Raw genomic sequence first — 25,377 nt, forward strand, 5'->3', positions numbered from 1 at the left:
TTACACTCTTGAGGAATAAGCCTGTATTCACAAGGAGAAGGTCACAGGAGAGAAATTATTCCCTCCCCAAAGCAAAAATTAATCAAACACCTACTGCATGCGAGGGACTGACACCTGCTTTCATATTTTATCTCACCGAATCCTTACAACTATGAAAGTATTTTCCTATTGTGCAGAAGAAGGAAGTGAAGCTTTAGAATGTTACGTAATTTTGCAAACGTTAAACTGATTCTGAGAGCTGGAGTTGGATCAGAAACCAGTCCCGGTAGTCAGAAAGGTAACTGGAGGGGTATGCGACTCCTGATCTTAGAGTTCTGTGGGTTTGAGCCCCACATGGGGTGTAGAGAGCACTTTAAAAAATAAAATATAGAAAAAAAATATAGAAAAAGAAAAAGAAAACAGTATGGCTGACGTTCATCCTCTCTGCTGTCTCTGTATCGATGATCCAGTTTTTTTTAAAGGGATTTTATTTATTTGACAGACAGAGATCATAAGTAGGCAGAGAGGCAGGCAGGGGTGGGGAAAGCAGGCTCCCCACCAGCAGGAAGCCCGATATGGGGTTCGATCCCAGAACCCTGAGATCACGACCTGAGCTGAAGGCAGAGTCTTTAACCCCCTGAGCCACCCAAGCATCCTGATGATCCAGTTAAAACAAACAAACAAACAAACAAACTCTTAACTTATGAGTAATGAGTTCATCATGCTAGTCCCTCACCACTCAGATGTCATTCTGGACCTCTCTCCTTGAACTCTTTGGTGTGTGTGTGTGTGTGTGTGTGTGTGTGTGTACTTGCCCACACTTTAAGATGGGTCCAAATGAGGAAAAAATGGCTTCTTTCTGTCCCTTGCCTCAGAGCTATGAAGCTGTCAGATTTACAGTCTATGCTCTTGAGACCTTCCCGGCGTGTTGAAGTTCATTCTTTCATTTATCTCCTCATTCATTTATCTATTCTGGGCTCTTCCAGACACTGCAGATGCACTTGTGAACAAAACAGCTAAAAATTAAAACCCAAACCCCCAAATCCCTGTCCTTACAAAGGTTAAATTCTAAGGAAGACAGACAACTAAGAAGAAGGAAAAAACAGGGGCGCCTCAGTGGCTCAGTGGGTTAAGTCTGCCTTCGGCTCAGGTCATGATCTCAGGGTCCTGGGATCTAGTCCCGCATTGGGCTCTCTGCTCGGCAGGGAGCCTGCTTCCGCCCCTCTCTCTGCCTGCCTCTCTGCCTGCTTGTGATCTCTGTCAAATAAATAAATAAAACCTTTTTAAAAAGAAGGAAAAAACAAAGTGAGCTAGGGAGTGTGGAGGACAGGGAAGGTGCTGAAGTGTTAGATGGGGAGACTGAGGGGTCTTCTCTAGGTTGTGGAACAGCCCACCACACGGTGCTCCCTCCAAGAGCTCCTCCGAGAAAGACAGCCCAGATGAGGATAAAAGCTACTTACACACTGTCTGCCATCTCTGAAATAGCCCAGGAGGGGGAAAAATCAAAAAGATCAATGTTGATTTCTTTTCCTCCTCAACATTCCCTTTCTTTCTGATTTTTCTCTATCTCACTTCTTCAATACCATGTGAGGCTCTATTCTGCCATGTGTATCCTTCCCCACCCAACGCCCACCTTTTTCAAAGATTTTTAAAGTCACCTCTCCACCCAGTGTGGGGCTTGAACTCACAACCCCAGGATTGAGAGCGAGGCACTCCACCGGCTGAGCCAGCCAGGTGCCCCAGGTACAGCACAGCCCCTGTTACTGCTTTCTGGTAGGTCTCTCTTGCTGTTGTAACTTCACTGAGATAGAGTTCACATATTGTGCACTTAAAGTGCGATGCACAATCCAGGGATTTCCAGTCTGTTACAAGAGTTGTGCAACCATCACCATAATTTTAGCACATTTTCATCATTTCTGGGATAAACTTCATGTCTATAAACTTCGATATCTATTTGCCTCGTCTGGGCATTTCATATAAATGTCATACCTGGGTTTTGGCTTTAGTTGGCTTTTTTTTTTTTTTTTTTTTGGAAGATGGGTGGATGATCACTGAAGAGTACTACAGAGGGCTGTTTGGGAACATCAGAAGTTGAGAAGCTCTTCTGGGGAGGTAAGGGTGACAGAAAGAAAAAGCTGAAGAGGAAAATAACTTGCTTCTGTTTTATTTTTTTATTGCTCTGTTTCTGCTTTGAAGGTCACCCTAAATGTAGGCAGGATACACATCTTAAGTAAACGAAACTGGGAAGTTTCTAATTCAATTAAAAAGTTTTATTTTATTTTTTACAAAATTTTATTTTATGTATTCAACAGAGAGACACGGTGAGAGAGGGAGCAGAAGCAAAGGGAGTGGGAGAAGGAGAAAAGAAACAGGTTTCCCGCTGAGCAGGGAGCCCGATGCAGGGCTTGATCCCAGGACTCTGGGATCATGACCGGAGTGGAAGGCAGGCACTTAACGACTGAGCCACCAGGCACCCCAACTTGAAAAGATTTAAACTTGCCAACTAAATTGCTTTTATTTCTGTGGACAATTTCTCCACCTGCTTTTACATGTTTATGCCTTCTGTTAGCCAACACTGCGTGCCAAGGGACTGATCATGCAGTGAAGCCAGAAAACCTGGGTTCTTCCTATTAGCGGCCGGACCTAGCTACCCTCATAGTTTTCTCCTCTGTAAAGTGAGGGGATTAAAGTATAGAGGATTATTCCATTCTCCTTTCCAGCAAGGCCTCCTGAGCTGCAGGCTCTCACTCCCGTTAACAGTCCCTATTTTATTTTTAGATGCCGTTCTAGACTTTTCCCTCATTCCTGGAACACTTACAAAGAAACTTCACGCGTGTTATCAGGGCAACCTCATAACTAGGAAGGACGAAAAGGGACCTTAGAGGACATCAAGTCCTATCCCCTTCGCAGTGAGATGAGGGAACAATAGGGTGTGTCTTGGTCAAGGCCACACAGCATGTGAGTGCCTGAGCTGCGGCCAGTCCTGGGTTTCCCGGTGTCTATTCGTTTCCACTTGAGGAAGCCAAAGCCCCCAGAAGCCAGGGCCTTCCGTGAAGGTCTGTCTGACGGGGCTGGCTCCTTGGAGATCCTCTACTGAATCCAATCCCTCTTTTAAGAGCGGCTTCGGCGAGATGCCGGCCCTGGGTCGAGGTTTCTCGGACATTTCCTGGCCCCGGATCCAGGTCCGGGCTGGCACCGGCGCGTGAGTGAATAACCGGGGACCCTGCAGGGCCCCGGGGGCTGAAGCACATCTCCCCGCGACGGCCGGGGCGACTACCCGGAGAAGCGCGCCTGTGTCCGGGCCTCTGAGGGTTCCTCGCTAGGCTCGCACCTGGCTCGCACCTGGCTCGCACCTGGCTCGCAGCCTCGCACCTGGCCCCGGACTGCTCACCGCTGGGGGCGGGGCGAGAGCCCGGCTGGGGGCGTGGCCCAGCAGTGGCGAGCCAATCCCAAGGCGCGCCGTGATAGCGGCGGCACGTTCTCTTCCACGCCCCGCCCATTTTCTCTCGGCGCGGGTGAAGCCCCGCGGGGACCGAGGCCGCCGCCCCCGCGTACCGCGCACCTGCTGAATTCGCTACGCCCCGCCCCTCTTGGCACACACGTTCGGAAAGCGAAGTCCTTTCGGGGGCAGAAGGACGGAGATGTGGCCTGGTTGGCTGGCTGGATGACCTTGGCCCTGGGGGAAGGGGAATCTCGTCCAGGCTGGACAAGGTGAGCCCGGGACGCGCACTCTGCAGAAGCTGAGCAGAGAAAGGGCTTCCGTGAGCTGAAAATTCAGTGTTTCCAGTTCAAAGTAGCGGCCGTCCTGGGTGCGGGTGAACGTAGTGGGCGTCCAAGAACCCCTGGGTCCCACGACCTGATATTGTTAGTCATACTTCTTAGTTGTAGTGTTGCGAGGAATACAGGCATTCAGATTTTATATTAAAAAAACAAAGTTTATGTTTGACATTTTTGAAGCCGCTGTGATAGACACTTTCCTTAGTTCTTGGGCTCAGTGAACAAAACAGATTTCTGCCTTCTCGTAGCTTCTATTCTTAGACAAGGGGGATAATACATTATGTAGAAGATGGGGCAAGGCTATGGGGGGAAAGTGCAGCACAGGACAGAAACATACAGTACAGTGCAGTAGACCCCTCCGGAGGGGTGTGTGTGTGAGAATATGTTCCAAGACTCCCAGTGGATGCCTGAAACCCCAGATAGTACTGAACCTTACTTATACTGTGTTTCTTCCTATACATACATACATACCTATGATAAATTTAATTTATAAATTTAATTTATAAATTAGGCATAGTAAGAGATTAACAACAACAATAATAAAAAGAGCAGTTCTAACAATATACTGTAGTAAAAGTTCTGTGAATGTGGTCTCTCTCTGTGTCTCAAAATATCTCAGTGTCCTGTCCTCACCCTTCTTCTTGTGATAATGTGAGATGATCAAGAGCTTACACGACCAGAGGAAGCAAGGTGAGTGAGGTGGGCATTGCCGTGTGGGCTACTACTGACCTTTGGAAGAATTCTGTTTCCAAACTGTGGCTGACCCTGTGTAATGGAAACTGCGGAACGTGAAACCATGGCTAAGGGGGCGCTAAGGTAGAGCAAGGTCAAGGGAGCAGGTTTGGCCAGATTACACACAAGGGAGAAAGTGAGAATTGAAGGAGGGAAGAGGGTTAGCTAACGGGCTGGCGGGCGGAAGAGCATGCGGGGCGGAAGGAACAGCTGGTTCATGTGTTACTGAAGAACAGCAAGGAGAAGTGTGTGTGGGCGGGAGGAGCATGGGGAGGGAGGGGAGAGTGCTGGAAGCGGCTGGAAGAGAGAGAGAGAGACAGAGAGCGCGGATTTTGTCTGGTTCCTGTATGCTTGGCTTTTACTCCGAAATAGGGAGCCATTGCAGTGTTTTGAGCAGAAGGCTGACATCATCTGACATATTCTGAAATAACCGTTCTGGCTGCTGGGTTGTGAACTAAGCAGAGGGACAAGGACAGAAGCAGGCACGCCTGCTAGAAGGTTATTGCAATAATGCCTGCCGCAGCGCGTAGATGCCGGTCGCTTGCACTACGTGGCAGTGACGCAGGAGGTGAACGGTGGTCAGATTCTGGGTTCATTTTGAAGGTGGAGCCCCCAGGATTTCTCAAAAGGTTGGAAATGGGTTATGAGATAAAGACACGAATTAAGAGTCACTCTGAGATTTTTAACCTGAGCAGCTTAAAGAGGAGTTTCCACCCGCTGAGGTGAGAAGGCTGGGGTGCAGCAGCCTTGTGGTCTCGGGAAAGTAAGTGTTTGCAATGTGTACTAGGACAGCCTTTTTTTTTTTTTTTTAAGTCATCTCTACACCCAGCGTGGGGTCAAACTCAAAACCCTGAGATCAAGGTCAGCATGCTCCGCCCACTGTGCCAGCCAGGTGCCCCACAAGGAGAGAGTTTTTTTCTTTCTTTCTTTCTTTTTTTTAAATTTTATTCATTTATTTGACAGAGAGATGGAGACACGGAGAGAAGGAATACAAGGAGCGGGGGAGTGGGAGAGGGAGAAACAGGGGAGCCCTAGGCAGTCCAATGCCAGGACCCTGGGATCATGACCTGAGCTGAAGACAGACACCCAGTGACTGAGCCACCCAGGCGCCCCAAGGAGAAGATTTTAATCAGAGAAGAATGGGCGTGACCAGGTTACAGGACAGGGTTTGGTAATTTAGTCAAGGGTCAGGAAGTCTTCCTTTCACCTCTGTAAGGGGCGAGAGTTACCCCAGTGAACCTCTAATGAGTGAGACGGTCCTATTAGAATCACTGGGAAAACCTTTTCAATCGAGCCATGGAGAGGGGCGCCTGGATGACTCAAGCTGCTTAAGTGTCTGACTCTTGATTTCTGCTCAGGTCATGATCTCAGGGTGGTGAGATCGAGTTCCGAGTCAGGCTCTGTGCAGAGCCTGGAGCCTGCTTAAGATTTTTTCTCTCCCGGGGGTGCCTGGGTGGCTCAGTGGGATAAAGCCTCTGCCTTTGGCTCGGGTCATGATCTCAGGGGCCTGGGATTGAGCCCCGAATCGGGCTCTCTGCTTAGCAGGGAGCCTGCTTCCCCTTCTCTCTCTCCCTGCCTCTCTGCCTACTTGTGATCGCTGCCTGTCAAATAAATAAATAAATAAATAAATAAATAAATAAATCTTTTTTTAAAAAGTACTGAAGAACAGGGAGGTCTGGTGGCTCAGTTTGTTAAACGTCTGCCATTGGCTCAGGTCAGGATCTCAGGGTCCTGGGATGGAGCTCCAGGTCAGGTTCCCTGCTCAGTGGGGAGCCTGCTTCTCCCTCTCCCTCTGCATCTCCCCCTGCTTACATTCTCTCTCTGTCAAAAAAGTAAATAAAATCCTTTTCTGAAAGTACTGAAGAACAAAGAAGAACTACCAGTCTAAAACCTAGATGAAAATGTGAGCCCAGAGAAGAACCTGAGTACTGAAACGCCCTTCACCCTGAAAACATTTGCTAAACTAGGTCAACTTGAGCAGGCATTTCAGAACAGAAATCCAAACCCATCCTAGTGATTAAGAAGAGATGCCCCCTGCTGGATTCAAAAATGAGTCAACCAAGAGTAACCTAACCCAGGCGCTTTGCCCTAGGGGATTACAAGTTAAGTACCTAGGTGCTGAGCAGAAGAGAAGAAAGAAACTATTTCTGAGTTGTGATGAAAAGCCAGGCTTTTCTTCTTCAAATTACATCATTGGTGTGGTCAAAAAAGAGAAAAATACTCAAGCTGTATATTTATTTATTTATTTATTTAAGATTTTATTTATTTATTTATTTGAGAGAGAGAGACAGTGAGAGAGCGCATGAGCGAGGAGAAGGTCAGAGAGCGAAGCAGACTCCCCATGGAGCTGGGAGCCTGATGTGGGACTCGATCCCGGGACTCCAGGATCACGCCCTGAGCCGAAGGCAGTCGTCCAACCAACTGAGCCACCCAGGCGTCCCTCAAGCTGTATATTTAAAATGACTGCAGATTGGCAGTGTTCAGGTAACTGGTAGAAGCTAATTCCTTCAAATAAGTTTTTTTTTTTCAAATAAGTTTTTGAAGAGAATATACAGTCAGAAATATTCCAGCACACAGAGAAATGACAGAAAGCAGAATCCAACATTTGTAAATATTTCATATATTGGAATTATTAAACCAAGACTATAATCTCTGATTATTGTTATGTTTGTTTGTTTATGTTTATTTAAGTAATCTCTACACCCAATGTGGGACTTGAGCTCACAACCCCAAGATCAAGAGCTACATGCTCTACTGACTGAGCCAGTCAAGTATCCCTGAATATTATGTTCAAAAAAATAGGACATAAACTTGAAAAATAATTGCAAGAAGAGGAAACACCACCACTACCACTACCAAATAAACTAACAGATCTGAAAAAAAACCAAATAGAATACAAATATAATACAAATAGCCAAATATAGTAACGAAAATTAAAAACTCAGTAGACGGGAACTTCCTTTTTTTTTTTTTTAAAAGATTTTATTTACTTGTGTGTGTGAGAGAGAGAGAGCGAGCTTGAGTGGGGGAGGGTCAGTGGGAGAAGCAGACTCCTCCCTGAAGAGGGGCCAGATGCGGGACTCAATCCCAGGACTCCCGAGTGAGGACCTGAGCCGAAAGCAGTTGTCCAACCAACTGAGCCACTCAGGCGCCCAGGAGGGAACTTCCTCACCTCACAAAATATATGTAGAAAAAAGTCTACAGGGCCGCCCGTTTCATTCAGTCATTTAAGCATTTGACTCTTGAACTCTGCTCAGGTCATGATCTCAGGGTCATGAGATTATACCCAGTGCCAGTCGGCTTAAGATTTTCTCTCTCCCTCTGCCCCTCCCTTGTTCCTTTTCTCTCTCTCTCTCACACACACTCTCTCTCTCTCAAAAAAAAAAAATTATTATTTTTTTAAAAAAAGATCTACTGCCAAAATCATACTTAAAGGTGAAATATTGTATACTTTCAATCTAAGATTGTGAACAAGCCAAAGATGACCCCTTTCACCACATTTATTTGACATAGTCCTGGAGGCACTGGCCAGTGCAATAAGTCAAGAAAAAGGAAAGGCGTAAGTATCAGAAGAGAAGGAAACTGTCTCCATTTGCAGGTGACATTAACAAGGAAACTTGTGAAACAACTACTAGAGCTGAGAAATGAATTTAGCTCTGTCTAGGAAACAAGGTCAAAATACAAAAATCAGTTTTCGTTTTTTAAGTTGTAATTTTTGTATAACATTAACAACATTTGGAAAATAAATTTTTTAAAAAGATTGTATTTATTTATTTGGCACAGAGAGATCAGAAGTAGGCAGAGAGGCAGGTAGAGAGAGGGAAGCAGGTTCCCTACCGAGCAGGGAGCCGGACACGGGGCTCAATCCCAGGACCCTGAGATCATGACCTGAGCCGAAGGCAGAGGCTTAACCCACTGAGCCACCCAGGCACCCCGGAAAATAAAATTTAAAGAATTTCCCTTCTCACCTCTCTTACACAAGAAAATAATGGAAGTTCTAACTCATGCAATAGGGCAAGAAAATAAAACAAAGGGCTTGCAGATTGTAATGGAAGAAATGAAAGTTCCCTTACTTGCAGATAACATGATCATTTACAGAGTAAATACTGAGGATTCTACCAACAAATCCCTAGATCTAATCAGTGAATTCAGCAAGGTCTCAGAATACAACAACACTAAAAAAAGTGAATTGTGGGACACCTGGGTGGCTCAATCAGTTAAGCATCTGCCTTTAGCTCAGGTCAGGATCCCAGGGTCTTGGGATCAAGCCCCTCATCAGGCTCCCTGCTCAGCAGGAAGCCTTTTTCCCCCTCCCCCACTCGCCCTACTGTGTTCCCTCTCTCTCTCTCTCTCTCTCTCTGTCAAACAAATAACTAAGATCTTTAAAAAAGTTTTTTTGGTCATATATAACATAAAATTTGCCTTTTAATCTATTTTTAAATGTGCAATTCTGTGACATTAATTGCATCACAATGTTGTGCACCCATCACCACTGTCTATTTCAAAAGTGTTTTCATCACTCCAGACAGAAACCCTGTAACCACTGGGCAATAACTGCTCATTTCTCTCTCCTCTCAGCCCCTGGTAACTCCTAATCTACTTTCCATCTCTGGGAATTTGCCTATTCTAGATTCCTCATATAAGTGGAACCACACAGTACCTGTTCTCTAGCATCTGACTTATTTCACTTAGCGTAATGTTTTCCAGGTTTATCTGTGTTGAAGTGTGTATTAGAACTTCATTCCTTTATATGGCTGAAACCTATTCCATTGAGTGTGTACAACACATTTTGTTTATTCGTTTATCTGTTGATGGACATTTGGTTTATTTCCACCTTTTGGCTACTGTGAGTAATGGTGCCATGAACGTTGACATGCAAGCATCTGCTTGAATCCTTGCTTTCAGGTTGCTTGGAAGGAAGAAATAGTTGAATCTATGGTAACTCTATGTTTAGCCTTTGAAGGAACTACCAGACTGTTTCCACAGCTGAAAGTAGGGTAAAATCTCCAACTGTTACTACCATAAACCTATTTTTCCCTTCAGTTTTGTCAATGTTTGCTTCATATGTTTAGACTCTCTTGTTAGATGTGTGTATGTTTACAATTATTATGCCTTCTTGTATTGAATCTTTTATCAACATATAATGTCCTTCTTTGTCTCTTGTTATTTTTTCTAAAGATTTTATTTATTTGACAGAGAGATACAGCAAGAGAGGGGACACAAGCAGGGGGAGGGGAGTGGGAGAAGCAGGCTCCCCGTGGAGCAGGGAGCCCGATGTGGGGCTCAATCCTGGGACTCCAGGACTATGACCTGAGCTGAAGGCAGATGCTTAATGACTGAGCCACCCAGGCGCCCTTCTTATTATCTTAAAAAAAAAAAAAAAAGATTTATTTATTTATTTGACAGAGAGAGAGAGAGAGAGAGAGCGCACAAGGAAGGGGAGTTGCAGGCAGAGGGAGAGGGAGAAACAGGCTCCCCACTGAGCAGGGAGCCAGATTTGGAGCTTGATCCCAAGACCCTGGGACCAGGACCCCAGCCGAAGGCAGACACTTAACCGACAGATCACAGTGCCCCTAAATAAATCTTAAAAAAAAAAAAACTATTAAAAAAAAAAAAGAGTCAGAGGCTCAACCTCAACCTCAACCTCAACCCCTCAACCTCTTTGTGTTCTTTTGTTTTTTTTAAGATTTTATTTATTTGACAGACGGAGATCACAAGCAGGCAGAGAGGCAGGCAGAGAGAGGAGGAAGCAGGCTCCCTGCTGAGCAGAGAGCCCGATGCAGGGCTCGATCCCAGGACCCTGAGATCATGACCTGAGCCAAAGACAGCGGCTTAACCCACTGAGCCACCCAGGCGCCCCCCTCTTTGTGTTCTTATATCTAAAGTGGCTCTCTTGGGGCACCCGGATGGCTCAGTGGGTTAAGTGTCTGCCTTCTCTACTTAGGTCATGATCCCAGGACCTGGTGTTGGGTTCCCTGCTCCCCAGGGAGTCTGCTTCTCCCTCTGCCCCTCAACTCACGCTCTTGCTCTCTCTCAAATGAATAAATAAAAATTTTTAAAAGGTGGATCTCTTGTAGACAGCATACAGATAGACCCTGTTGTTTTTCATTGTTGTTAAAGATTTTATTTTATTTTTATTTTTTTAAAGATTTTATTTATTTTTTTAAACCCTTTTTTAAAGATTTTATTTATTTATTTGAGAGAGAGAGACAGTGAGAGAGAGCATGAGCGAGGAGAAGGTCAGAGAGCGAAGCAGACTCCCCATGGAGCTGGGAGCCTGATGTGGGACTCGATCCCGGGACTCCAGGATCACGCCCTGAGCCGAAGGCAGTCGTCCAACCAACTGCACCACCCAGGCGTCCCTAAAGATTTTATTTATTTATTTGACAGAGAGAGATCACAAGTAGGCAGAGAGGCAGGCAGAGACAGAGGAGGAAGCAGGCTCCCTGCCTAGCAGAGAATTCGATGCGGGACTCGATTTCAGGACCCTGAGATCATGACCTGAGCCAAAGGCAGAGGCTTTAACCCACTGAGCCACCCACGTGCCCAAAGATTTTATTTTTAAGTAATCTCTACACTCAGTATGGGCCTTGAATTTACAACCTTGTGATCAAGAATCACATGTTCCAATGACTGAGCCAACCACGCACCCTTGTTTTGTTTTGTTTTTTAAATTAAATCTACCCATCGCTATATTTTAATAGAAGGGGAGGATTTAACCTGTTTAGATTTAATGTGATTGTTGAGAAGGAATAATTTATTTCTGCCATTTAGCTATTTATGTGTGTCTTATGTGTTTTTTGTTCTTCAGTTCTTTCCTTACCATTTTTTTTTATTCAGTTGATTTTTTTATGGTGTACCATTTTGATTCCCTTCATGTATATTTTATTATTATTATTATTGTTAGTGGTTGCCATAGGGTTACAATTACCATCTTAAACTTGTAACTATCTTGTTTGAAAAATACCAACTTAGTTTCGATACTACACAATCATTTTCCTCCCACATATCTCTGCTCTTGCCTTTTATACTGTTATTGTCACAGTTTACATCTTTATACATATATACCCATCAAAATCGATCTATAATTATTGTTTTATGCATTTCCTTTTAAATCATACAAGAAAAAGAGAGAAGTTACCAATCAAACAAAAAATACAATAATACTGGCTTTTATATTTATCTATGAAATTAGTTTTGCTAGTATTAAACTTTAATTTTTTCTTATGATTTTGAGTCATAGTGTTCTGACGAACTCCCTGAAGAACTCCCTTTAGCATTTTTTTCTTTTTCTTTTTTTTTTAAATTTTATTTATTTATTTATTTGACAGAGAGAGACAGTGAGAGAGGGAACACAAGCAGGGGGAGCAGAAGAGAGAGAACCAGGCTTCCTACAGAGCAGGGAGCCCAGTGTGGGGCTCGATCCCAGGACCCTGGGATTATGACCTGAGTCGAAGGCAGATGCTTAACTAATGAGCCGGCCAGGTGCCCCTTCCTTTAGCATTTCTTACAGGGCAAGTCTACAAATAATGAGCTCCCTCAGTTTTTATTTATCCAGAAACATCTTAATTTCTCCTTCATTCTTGAAGGATAATTTTTCCAGGTATACAATTTTTGGTTGACAGTTTATTTTGGACAGAATTGAAGGAAGGAGTAGGCAATTCAACAATAATTGAGTCAGAGTTTTCAATACCCTAGTATCAATAATAGATAGAGGTACTAGATAGAAGATTAACAAGGAAATAGACGATCTGTCTAGTAGCATTCTATTTGCATGGAATAGACAGACAGAACTTTGTAGAACCCTCCATACAATAGCAGAATACATGTTTTTATCAAGGGCGTATGGACTGTTGTCCAAGAGAGAACATACATTAGGTCACACAATATGTCGCAAGGCAGCTGAGTGACTCAGTCGGTTGAGGGTCCAGTTCTTCCACTGCGATCAGGTCGTGATCTCAGGGTCCTGGGATAGAACCCTGCCTCAGGCTCCACGCTCACCTGGGAGTCTGAGCCAGGATTCTCTCCCTCTTCCTCTGCCCCTCCCCCTGCTCATGTTCTCTCTCTCTCAAAGAAATAAATATTATTAAATTTAAATGATAAATAAATTTAAATATTTAAATTTTAAATATTTTTCTTTGAGAAAGAGAGTACGGCTGGGGTGGGGGTCAGAGGAAGAAGCAGGAAGCTGAGCAGGAAGCCTGACATGGGGCTCAATCCTGGGACTCTGGAATCATGACCTGAGCTGAAGGTGGACACTTAACTGACTGGGCCACCCTCAGGGGGGCTGAGCGCCCCTAAAATAAGTAAATCTTTTTTTTTTTTTTAAGTCTCAGTAAATTTTTAAAATTTGTTTATTTATTTATTTTGTTTCAGTATATTTAAAAAGATTGAGTCAAACAACTTTTTTTGAGGTATAATTGATGTAGAACATACTAGTTTCAGTGTACAGTGTAATGATTTGGTGTTTGTATACACTGTGAAATGAATCACACAACTTTGACAAAAATGGAATGATATTAGAAATCGGTAACAGGAGGAAATTTGAGAAATTCACAAATATGTGGAAATTAAGGAACATTTTCATACATAGCCAGTGGATCAAAGAATAAATTACAATGAATAAATAAATAAATAAATAAATAAATAAATAAATTACAATAAATTACATTTTGCAATGAATGAAGATGAAAATGTTACATACAAAATATATAAGATCAGCTAACACAGTGCTTAGAGGGAAATTTCCAGTAGAAGCGCCTACATTACATCCAATTTATCTTCTCTTGTTAGTCATGATTTTAGTATCATATCTAGAACTTTATTGCCAAATTCAAGGTCATGAAAGATTTACCACTCTATTTTCTTCCAGGAGTTTTGCTTTAACTCTTTTTATTTAGATCATTGATTCATTATGAGTTAATTTTTATATATGATATAGTTATGTGTCCAGTTTTATCCTTTTGCATGTGGATATCCAGTTGCCCTAGCACATTTCCTTCCACATTGAGTGATTTGGCACCCTTACAAAAACCAAATGATCACAGATGTAAGGTTTTGTTTCTGGACTCTCACTTTTTTTTTTTTTAAGATTTTCATTTATTCATTTATTGGACTGACAGAGATAGCAAGTAGGCAGAGAGGCAGAAAGAGAGAGAGGGGGAAGCAGGCTCCCTGCTCAGCAGAAAGCCCAATGTGGGGCTCGATCCCAGGACCCTGAGATCATGACATGAGCCAAAGGCAGAGGCTTTAACCCACTGAGCCACCCAGGTGTCCCTGGACTCTCATTTCTATCCCATTGATCTATTTGTCTATTTTTATGCAAGTACTAAACTGTTTTGATTACTGTAATATTGCAATAAGTTCTAAAATTGGGAGGTATGGGGGCGCCTGAGATGAAGAGTTCCATGCTCCATAGACTGTGCCAGACAGGCACCCCAATCCTTCTTTTTAAAGAACGAGAGCGAGACAGAGAGAGGAAATGGGTGAGGGGAGGGGGAGAGGGAGAGGGAAAGAGAATTTTAAGCAAGCTCCACACTTAGTGCAGAGCTCAATTTGGGGCTTGATCTCATCACCCTGAGATCATGCTTTGAACTGAAATCAAGAGTCAGGCACTTAACTGACCAAGCCACTGAGGCGCTCCTGCCCAAATACTTCTAATATGCTATTACATTTGGTTGAGGATTTTTATATCGGTGTTCATAGTGTTGGTCTGTACTTTTCTTTTCTTGTGTTGTTTTGATCTGATTTTGGTGTCAGAGTAATCCTGGCCTCATGAGTTAGGGAGTATTGCCTCCTCTTCTGATTTTTGAGAGAGTTTGAGAAGAATTGATGTTAATTTTTTTTTTTTTTAATTTCAGTAGACTGTGGTACCTGGGTGGCTCAGTCGATTAAGCATCTGCCTTCGACTCCTGGTCATGATCTCGGGATCCTGGGATCGAGCCCCACATTGGCCTCCTTGCTCAGTGCGGAGTCTTCTTCTTCCTCTCCCTCTGCTCCTCCTCCCCCATCATGTTCTCTCTCTCCCGTAAATAAATAAAGAGATAAATAAATAAATCTTTTAAAAAATTGAGTTGGTAGACTGAGTAAAGCAGATTGCCCTACCTAGTATGGGAAGACCTCACTTCTCATATTGAAGACCTGACTAGAATAAAAGGCTGAGTAGGAAAGAATTCTCTCTGCCTGCCCGTCTTTGAGCTGGGGCATTGGTCTTTTTTTCCTCCCTTTGTTCTTAGACTCAGACTGAAACTTACCCCCTTGGCTCCTGGGTTGGGACGTTTCAGCTTCTGTAATTGCAAGAGCCAATTCCTCGTAACAAATCTCTTCCTAATATATACTGGTTTTGTTTCTCTGGGGAATTCTAGTACTGAGCCCTTTTTAAGTGCACAATTCACCGGCCATAAATACATTTTCATGTTGTGCAATCATCACCACTCCTCATTTTGAGAACTTGTTCATGATTCTAAACAGAAATTCTGTACTCATTAGACAAAAATCCTCTATTCTTGTTCTCACCATTCCTTGGTAACCTCTAGTCTACTTTTTGTCTTTGTAAATTTCCCTTCTAGGGACCTCATATCAGCGGAATCAGGCAGTGTGTGTCTTTTTGTGACTGGCTCATTTCTTAGCATCATGTCCTCAGGGTGCATCCATGCTGTGGCCTGTGAATTTCCTTCCTTTTAACAAACTGAGCCACCCCAGGCATCCCAATTTCCTTCCTTTTAAAGGCTGAATCATGTTGGGTGCCTGGGTGGCTAAGTTGGTTAAGCAACCGCCTTTGGCTCAGGTCATGATTCTGGAGTCCTGGGATCGGGTCCTGCATGGCGCTCCCTGCTCAGCGGGGATCTGCTTCTCCCTCCATCCCTCTCCCCTCTCGTGCTCTCTCTCTCTCAAGTTAAAAAAAAAATCTTAACATGGACGGGACTGGAAGAGATTATGCTGAGTGAAATCAGTCAAGCAGAGAGAGTCAATTATCATATGGTTTCACTCATTTGTGGAGCATAACCAATAGCATGGAGGACAAGGGGCGTTAGAGAGGAGTAGGGAATTTGGGTAAATTGGAAGGGGAGGTGAACCATGAGAGACTATGGACTCTGAAAAACAGTCTGAGGGGTTTGAAGTGGCAGGGGGGTGGGAGGTTGGGGTACCAGGTGGTGGGTATTATAGAGGGCACAGCTTGCATGGAGCACTGGGTGTGGTGAAAAAATAATGAATACTGTTTTTCTGAAAATAAATAAATTGGGGAAAAAAAAATCTTAAAAGTCTGAATAATGTTCCTGTGTGTGTGTGTGTGTGTGTGTATCTCACAGTTTATCAATTTGTCTGTTGACGGACATCTGAGTTGTTTCTGCCTTTAGCTGTCGGGAATATGGCTGCTGCGAGCGTGGGAGAGCAAGGAAGCCTTCTTAAGTTCTGCTCTTTTCATCCAGGAATTATGTGGTGGGCATCAGCTTTTTTCCCTGTGGAGCACCCCTCCCTTCTGCCACAGCCCCTCCTTCACCAAGAATAGAAGAGAATCTACAGTCAGGAATCACCCCAATTGTGCTCAATACCTCCTTTGCCCCAGCTGTGGCCACGGGGTCCCAAACAGAACAAAGCAGGGCAGAGCTGAGGAAACTGAGGAAGGGACCCTGTTGGCAGCCTTCCTACCAGCTGTTTGGAAACACCGCTGTCAGGGACTAAAGCACACTTGAGTCATCAAGAGAGTTGGGGAGAGAATGGCTTGATTTCAGGTGCCTCTGTGGCCCAGGAGTACACCTTTCCTTCTTGGGATCGCTTGGGAGACAATGGCCTCCTTCTGACCTTCTTGTCCAAGCTACACCTTTGGATTTATGTCTCTTGCAACCAGAAGGACATAAATGCAAAAAAACAAAAAAAATGACGTGCTTAGTCCGTATCAGAATTCCTCCTGTCAGGAAGGAGCGAGGCAGCTTGTCTTAGGTCAGATTCTCCCAAAAGCTTAACCCAGATAAGTGATTTATCAAAGAAGAGTTCTCAGACAAAAACAGTAAGGGAATGAAGTAGACAGGTGAGCCCAGTAAACACGGGAAGACCAGCCAGTGTGGGGGCATCTCAGGGTCCCTACCTCACAGCCCTCAGCTCTGTCTTGCTTTGTTCATTTTGGGACCAAATGGCCACAACTGGGGCAAACGAGATATTTAGCACAATTGGGGTGATTCCTGACTACAGGTTCTCTTCTATTCCTCGTGAAGGAGGGCATCTCTGCAGAACTCATCCTGCTCCAGGCAAAAGAGCTGGGCTTTAGCGCTGACTCACCCATCACTGGCCCGAAGCGCCCCCAGAGCGCGGAGGGTGTGAAGACATCAAATTTCCCGTGGATGAACAGTGCCCAAGAACGAACCTCTGAAGGCTGCAGGTGTGAGCCATTGGCCGGGAAACATGCAGAATCCCAGCATGCAGTGCGGGTAAAAGGGACCCGAGGATCCCAGTGGCGGACACAGTGTTTGAAAGGACAGCTGGGGACAGCTGGGGCCGCGCCCTCCTCCTGGCGTCCCACAGGCCCGCCGGCCAGGGAAAGGCTGGAGGACGCCACTCACACTCACGCGTCCACACACAGCTTGACGCGGCGAGCCCGCCTCCAAAACTAATGTGCGTCGGTCTGTGTTTGCGCGCTGCAAAGCCCTCAGCCCCTCTGTCCACGGTGACTTCTAATGTTTTGCATGGGGCGTTCTGATACCACATGTGTACTGGCTAGAGAAGAAGAAAGGGGTTCTTCAAGGCCTGTTCTGCCTCCACAGCAGAGGCTTCGAACGCCAGCAGCGATCAGCCAGGCGCTCTAACAACGGTCATGGTGGTGAATTCTAGCTTTACTGAACACAGTCATCTCATCTAATCCCTTTTACAAGGGAGATACCAGTATCCTCTCTATTTTCTGGATAAGGAGTCGAAGTGAATAAATGATGGAGCCGGGGTTTAAATCCAGGCTGTCTTGACTCCACAATGTAATTAATTTCGCATACGTTAAATAACAAAGATCCACGAAAAAGATATTGAGTAATAAATCCTAGGAGAACCGTGAGAAACAGTTTTATTGGAAATATTCTAACACATCTTCTGAACAAGAAATCAAAAAAATAAAGACACAGAAGATATGACCCCACAAAATTTTTTCAACCTGAAAACAAATAGTGTACCTTCTATTCAAGTTCCATGGACAGTGACAAAATTCAACAAATATTAAGCTACAGAGACTATTTTGGTAAGTTTTGAAAAGTGGAAATTCTTAAAAGTCAGTCTCTGATCAAATGCAATACAGCTAACAGTAATATAAAACACTCCACTTAGAAATGGAAAAACATGAATAGCCTACCAAATTACTCTTAGGACAAGAAGTAAATCAAGAGTTAAAAAACCCCAAACTATTTAGAAAATAATTTTAAAAATAAGATACAGTAAAATCTATCTGCAGAGGTAAAAACTAACTGCACTAAATGCTTTTTAGGGTCAAAAAGAGAAAAATAAAATGAATGAGTCGACCACAAAAGTTGAGATTTTGGAAAAGAGCACAAAAATAGCCCCCCCTTAAAAAAATCAGAGAAAGGAAGTACTTGAAATAAAAACAAACAAAAAACAAAACAAAGAAAAAACAACAATAACAACAAAAAAACACCCAGAAGCTTAAGAGTAGGAGAGATGTGCCCTCCAGCCTGTGGACAGAGAGGTATGTCCCGGAGCTCTGCTTGAACTTGGTCCCCTGACAGGTGTCCTCAATTCCCCCCCTTCTCACTGCGCATGCTCTGGTGTGCCCCGAGGCTTCGGTTCCCCGGCTAGAGTCTCCAGTCAGCACCGTATCTTGTATACAATCAGCCTGCCTTTGGCATCTTCGCGTGCTTTACAATAAATTCTCTCCACTTGGGGTTCCCGTTCAATTAAACTTGAGGTCTTTACAACAGGAACTATGCTCTGATCGTCATTGTATCCCCAGGGCCTGGGAGACGTGAGTCCTGAATACACGTTTGCTGAATGAAGGAACGAGTGGATGGGCTCGAAGCACTGATTCCTGAGTTGCATTTGGTCCCGGGCTTGCTTCTATCCCCCCCTGCCCAGCCACAGGCTCCAAGCCAATGTCCTGAGGCCTGGAAATGAATTATTCCAACAGTAAGAGGACTAACAAAAGGTAGCGGCCTGACGGGATATGTACGTAACCAACAATGACTGTGTGGGCAATGATTTTTCTCCCCTTAGTTTTCTTTTCGGCTTGGATAATCAACTATTTCCTTTGTGAAATGGAAAATAATCCTCTCTGCCCTTAAGGCCTGGTTCAAACGCCACCTTGAAATGCCACCTTCTCCTGGTTCACATGGAACCTTCCCTCATTTCCAACTAGTAACACTCTTGCCTTTCCCGGGCTCCCAGAACATCTGCCCCTCCCTCTTGGTGTCTTGAAATTCTGCCTTTGCTTATTTGTGTCTCCGATGGGCTTGTCGACATCCTCTACACAGAACTGAGGGTCCCCTGCACAGCACCACAGTGGTGCTGTGGCTAAGTGAAGGATGCTCATTCAGACTCAACTCATGTTCCTCGGCACGTGCAGGAGTGTGGAGGGACAACATACTTTGGATGGTTGAGTACCTGGCTGGCAGAGACCACGCTGAACTTACAGCACGTGAGGGCAGAGGCTCACGGTGGCCAGACTCCCACAAGCCTCGGGGACCAGCTCGTGCACACTCCCACCTATGATGCACCTGGCTGAGAAAAGATCCCTGAAGCTGGGGTAATTTGAACACCAAGATAATGAAGGTTAATAACCAAAATTATTGGAAAATAGCAGAAACCCAAAAGTCCCTGCTAATAATAATAAATGCATAAATAAATAGGCAGAAGAATGTCAAGGGCAGAGAGAGCTGAAGTCATTTTCTAACCCTCCTGACACTGATTTGCTTCAGGCAAGAAGCCTTGCTGAATGTTAAATCTCATCTATTTAGTAAGTTCTGGAAGAGGGTATATCTGCATGGTTGGAACTATCTCCCTGACTGCTTATCAGTGACAAGGGAAAAACAATAACTATAGATTAATAGGGCAATATTTAAATCACCAAGGTGGAGGAGAGAGACACTGTGTGCCTTTTGTTGTCTCACCGGCAAAGAGAAAATAATGTTTATGTCATCTTCCAGCAGGAAGCGTGATGAAGAAACAGAGGACAAACCCCAAAATGAAATACTCTCTTAACAGGGAAAACCGAATTTTTCCATCATGTCAATGTCATAAAAGACAAAGCCAGCTATTCCAGATTAAAGGAGACTACAGAGAAATGACAGTGGGATGCTTCACTTCACTTCTAGCCTGGATCCTGGACTAGAGGGAAAAAGCTATGCAAAGGACATGATCGAGGTAACTGACCAAATGGGTGGTAAATGAGATACTGTGTCGCATTAAGGTTGAATTTAGTGAAGTGGACAATGGTTCTTACATACACTGTAACTGTTTAGGCATAAGGGAGTGTGATGTGAGCAACTTATCCTCCAGTAGTTCAGAGTAGGTTACCTGTAACACTTCATAGAGAGAAAGAATTAACTTCCTTAATTTTAACAAGTGAATTCAGGATACAGGGCAGACAAATGTCCATTATACTATTCCCTTTTCCTTAACTTTGAAATTATTTCCAAATAAAAAGTTAAACCAAAAAAATCCAGGCTCCTTACCATGGCCCACGAGGTCCCTGCCACCACCCCAGCCAGCCTGTGCCATCTCATCCTGACGCGTCGTCATGGGCAGCTCCATTGATATGGCTGCCTTCTGGGTTCCCAAACATACCAAGTTCTTGCCCACCTCTGGGCCTTCATGCACACACCTACTATTGCCTCTGTATGGATTTTCTTCCCCCAACTCAAGTACTCAGGGATATAGTAACTATCATTTCTCAAAATGGCCTTCGACCCCCCACTCCAACCTAATACAGACCGAGTATATTCTTTCCTAGCTCCCTGAACTTTTCCTTCATGATACTTATCACAGTTTGTAAGAATGCGTATTTGGGGAGGATTCCTAATGCCCATCTTCTCTAGTAGCCTGAAAGTTCCCAAAAGCCAAGGATCTCATCTTTTTCAGCCACTGGACCTAGCACACTGCTGGGCACTTAGGACACAGCAGATTAAATGATGTCTTCTACCCTCCAAGTTCACCCCCAAATTGTTGGCAGCTGTCAGAGAACACACCCCACAGTCCACGTCTAGCTGTAGGAACGGATTCATGAGGTTGCGTCTACATGGGCTTCTTGGATTCCCTATCGCTAACCCCAGTACTTGAAACTAAGAGGCCATGGTAAGGAAGAAGGGAAACTCTGGGGGAGACTTATGCTAAGGGAGGGATGATGAATTGAGCTGAGAGCCTGGAAGCCCCAAGGGGGATGTCAAGGAGGCAGTTGGCTGGACCGGGCTGGTGCTCAGAGGAGTAGTTTGGATCGGAGAGGTGGCGGACAGCCCAAGCTGTGGGCAACAGGAGGATCCCTCATGGACCTGTCTGTACAAAAGAAAGAGAAAAAAGAGTCCAAGGAATGGGGCCCGGAGGAGCCAGACTTAAGGGCTATGCAGAGAAAAGCGTCTCTGGCGGCAAATAAACAGTGTCTGGGAAAGTAGGAGTGTTATTAGGGGGGAGAGAGAGAGAAAGAGAGAAAGAGATGTCACAGAAGACAAGAGAGGAAGCCAGTTAGGTGCTGAACTCCACACACTTGTGTTTCCTTTTTCCTTGTTCGAGCTCAGCATCTGGCATCTCATGAGTTGAGGTGGCCTGGACTAGGGGCTTGGACTCTCGTCTCAAGACAAGAAGAATCTTGACTCAACCTCAGAATGGCTGTATGACCTTGGGCCATGGACTTAACTTTCTCAGACTCCAAGCCCCTGTCTTCAGAATGGGAGTAAGGCTACTATTCACTTTCCCAGGCTGCAGTCAGGATTGCAGAAGGTCATCTCTGGAAAGACCTTTGATCCATGTTTGATCTACAGTCAGGTCATGCACAGCAGGGGCAGGATGCGCTGCTTCCGGCTAACAGAATTGTTTCTGAGGTTTAGCCAATGAGGGGCTTCAGACACAGTCAGAGAGCCCCCTCGCCACCTTCTAGGCCATGTCCCCTTCCCCTGCTCCAACCCCTATTAAACAGACCTACCGTGGCAGGCTCCGTTTAACACAGTCCTTTCTCCAAAGCTTCTTTCTGAAAATCATCTGTGCCCCCCACCCCCCAAATGTGCCCCAAGTCTGACCACTTGGTTGCAACTAAACCCTGTTTATCGGGTAACCATGGCGACACCTCTTCCTCAACACAACTACCTTCCGTGGATCTCAGGAAGTATCCCCAGGCCTCTGACTTGGAGATCGCTCTAGTGTGAGCCAGTAGCTTCTGACCATCCCATCTCTGAAGGAAAGAGAAGAGTGTGGACACCTCATCACAGCTTAGAAAGCAACTCCACACCATAACCTCCCTTTCATCCTCACCACGGCCCCGTGAGGTAGATACAGCAGGTACTAACGACTCTGGTCCCCGCTGATCAAGCATTTACACTGTTACCATGCTCTGTGTGAAGAATGTTCATGCGTGATCTCATTTAAACTCACCCAGATCCTATGAAGTGGGCTCAGCTTTTCCATTTTACAGAGGAGAAAAATGGGGTCAGAGTGGCGAGAAGTTGCCCCGAATCAAAGAGGTAGTAAGTAGCGGATTCAAACCTCAGACCACACTTTCAACCCTTCTACAATATCGCCTCACAAAACAAGTGTATTATTTCCGGGCACGAGCTTACCCATTAAATGGGAGCTCGGAGAGGTCAAGTGACTTGCCCAAAGTCTCACACCCAGGAACCGGCGGAGCTGAGATCCACAACTGGATCTTCCGGCTCGGAGGCCCCTGAAACCAGGAAGCACCAGTGACTGGGTCTGATGAGGGACTAGGTAATTGTTTCTGCAGCAGCCTTGCCGTGGCAATCCTGTTCAGCCCAGAAGAGTATTTCTAAACCGGAAGTCCTTCCTGACATTTTTCTGGGAAATTTATGTTTTTCTGAACCCCAAGACCCATCAGTCAAGAGACTGGGACCATAGGAAAAGTATTATAATTCTCTTGTGAGAATTCGTGCTTAACAATAAACATCGAGGCATTCCTGGTAGGAAGGACTCACTGACATCAAGCGGAAATGCTAAGATATGGAGTATAAGACTAAGGGAGACATGCTGGGAACCTGGGTCAGAAGGAGAGAAGTGGGGGCGCCCGTCTGGCTCTGTCAGAGGAGTGTGTGGCTCTTGAGCTCAGCTTTGGGAGTTTGAGCTCCACGGCGGGTGCAGAGGTTACTTAAATAAACAAACATCTGTGAAAAACAAGAAGAAGCGGTCACAGTCTAATCATTCCTTTTCATAGCTGCTGCCGTGTCACAAGTGGGTCTGCGGCCCCGTCTGCTGTAAACAGTCATTTTCACAAACGGAATATTAATCTGTTTACGTGCATCATATATCTTGTACAAATCCTATGAATGATGCTCCAAGAATCAAATTTTGGAAATAAGCTCGTCCTCCAATGGGCAATTTCAACACACACTGCCATGTGGTACAGTTATCTTGTTGCAGATTGAAACATTTCGTTATTCATATGTTACCAATAATAGTCTCTGTTGTTTTTTTAATATTTGCTATGGCCTACAGTTCTTTGTAACTACTCTTACGTATTTAAAAAAATACAGAACGTTATGAAAAATGCAGACTAGTATGAATGACTTCAGGAATTCCCAAGAATTCATTGTTCATTTTCAAATCCCGAAGATGAGTTTCTGTTGGGAAGTCGGACACCCAGCCCAGAGGAGCTGGACGGACTTCCTGAGCAGCCCAGTGGGACGGCAAACTACGGAGACGCCATCTTTCCTGGCTTCCAGGAAGCTTCTGCATAGGAGCAGGTCCTGGAGTAGAGCTTCCTTGGCCAACAGCCCTCTAAAGGCAGAGGTCTGAGAAGAGGTTACTTCAGGGATCCATGGGCTGAGCCTGAGGCATTGGTCTTAATGTGAAACATCTGAAGGCTCAAGTTTTATCGCAATCTCATTCCAGAGAGCATCTGCTCATTTTAGTACACAAAGTGTCATGTAATTACCATGAGAAAACGGAGTAAATGGATGCCGGGTCAAGCTTCGCCTTTAACTCTTGTAGGAACAGAGGCACTGCGGCAGGGGGGCTGTGGAATCAGGAAGGCAGATCTGGGACTGGATGCTCGTTCTGCTACCTACTGCCTGTGTGACGTTGGGCAGGTCCCTTAACCTCTCTGAGACCTAGTTTCTCCTCATCTGTAAAACGCTGATAATGAGAACACAGTGTCCCTGGGATGCTGTGAGGATTAAATGAGATCCTCGCTGTAAATCCCAATGCCTGGCACAGAGTAAACTCGCAGTAAACGCCAGACGTTCTCTCCTAATATGACAGGCCCAGCAGTGGACTCGCGGAGGAAGGGCTTGGCGAAAGCCCTCGGAACCACTCACAGGGCTCCTGTGCGCCCCGGCCTTGTTCAGGCGGGGATTTTGCAGGTCCCTGGGCTCTGCCAGATGCCCCAGGCCCGCCCTCCTAGCCCAGGACGCCTCCGGGTCCCCTGGCGGGGCCACGCTGGAAGGCAGGCGGGAGCCAGGGCAGGAAGGCCTCCGTCCCACGCGGGTTCCCAGGGGACTGGCGAGGTTGGCACCGGGTAGAAGCGCTTGAAGCACGTCCTCTGGTGCTTGAGGTAACCCGGGCCCCTGCAGGGCATCCGTGGGGCTGCCGTGGGTGCGGATGGCGGTGGTGGGGGGCGCCGGGGGCAGGTGGGGCTTGCGGCGGGAGACGGGGGTTCGGTGGCGTGGGGGAGGCAGTGCAGGGGCTCCGCGCGCCCGTGCGCCTCGCGGGGTCTGGGGGCGACGCGGCCGCGGGGCGGGGCGCGCTGCGGCGGGAGGAGGTGGGCGCCCGCCCCGCACTCCAGGGCGGCGGAGCGGCCGCGGGCGCTGGGTGTGGTCCGAGTGGCGCCCCTTTGCCCGCGTGGGGTGCCCGTGGGCCCGCTCACTGTGCGAGCGCCCGTGGCCCCCAAGGCGGGCGCTGGGACCTTGGGTTCGAGGGGACGAGGGCGGCTCGGCCCGGGGTTCCTGCCGTAGCCGGAGGGCTGGGAGGCTCTTTCCCACGCTCGGGGCGCGGGGGGCGGCTGGATCTCGGGGCGGCCAAGAGAGACCCGAGGGCCTCGCCTCGCCTGGGGCGCCGGCTCACCTCCCCTTCCCCTGGGGAACCGTCCTGGGCGCCCTCGGAGCTTTGCTTCCTCCTGCGGGCAGCAGCGCCGACCCCGGCCGGGCGCTGGTCCGGAGGCCCCTTCTGGGCAGGAGCCGCCGGAGGGGCTCAGCCTTCAGGCCTCTCTCGTGCAGGGCTCGTCGGGTCATCCGCACTCCCGAATCCTGCCAGAGGAAGAAAGAATCTGGGTCGTGTTTTCTTCTCCCCCCACCCAAGACTGGGAAAACCCTGCCGTGGGAATCTTAAATGGGGCAACTTGGTGGAGAATCTGGGCAAACGGGGGCGCCTGGGTGGCTCAGTGGGTTAAGCCGCTGCCTTCGGCTCAGGTCATGATCTCAGGGTCGTGGGATCGAGCCTTGCATCGGGCTCCCTGCTCAGCAGGGGGGTCTGCTTCTTCCTCTCTCTCTCTCGGCACCCCCCATGCTCTCTCTTTCTGAAATAAATAGAAGATCTTAAAAAAAAAAAAAGCTGATAATTTCACTACTGAGTATATATCCAAAAAAATGGAAAGCAGAGTCATAAAGAGATATTTGAACACCCGTGTTCACAGCGGCCTTATTCACAAGAGTCGAGGGATGGAAGCAACCCAAGCGTCCACTGACGGCTGAGTGGATGGACAAAAGGTGCGGTGTTCTATCAATGGGATATTACCCAGCCTTAGAA

The 25,377-nt window shown here is 46.2% G+C and overlaps 1 protein-coding gene and 1 long non-coding RNA gene across 2 annotated transcripts in view; one reads left to right on the top strand and one right to left on the bottom strand.

The window, feature by feature from the left end:
• The first annotated feature begins 3,490 nt into the window (after nt 1–3,490).
• Nucleotides 3,491–14,389, top strand: LOC122895739. The gene is made up of 3 exons (XR_006382263.1): nt 3,491–3,690; nt 4,376–4,446; nt 14,352–14,389. It is a non-coding gene; the product is annotated as an uncharacterized LOC122895739 (long non-coding RNA).
• A 10,303-nt stretch (nt 14,390–24,692) lies between these two features.
• The window catches only part of BCL7C (BAF chromatin remodeling complex subunit BCL7C), a 37,849-nt gene continuing 37,164 nt past the window's right edge, over nt 24,693–25,377 (bottom strand). Inside the window, exon 6 of the mRNA XM_044233286.1 lies at nt 24,693–24,878. Within this exon, the coding sequence (XP_044089221.1) occupies nt 24,693–24,878 (186 nt within the window). The remainder of the gene's footprint in view (nt 24,879–25,377) is intronic.

This window comes from Neovison vison, chromosome 14, assembly GCF_020171115.1.
Source record: "Neovison vison isolate M4711 chromosome 14, ASM_NN_V1, whole genome shotgun sequence".
NCBI lineage: Eukaryota > Metazoa > Chordata > Mammalia > Carnivora > Mustelidae > Neogale > Neogale vison.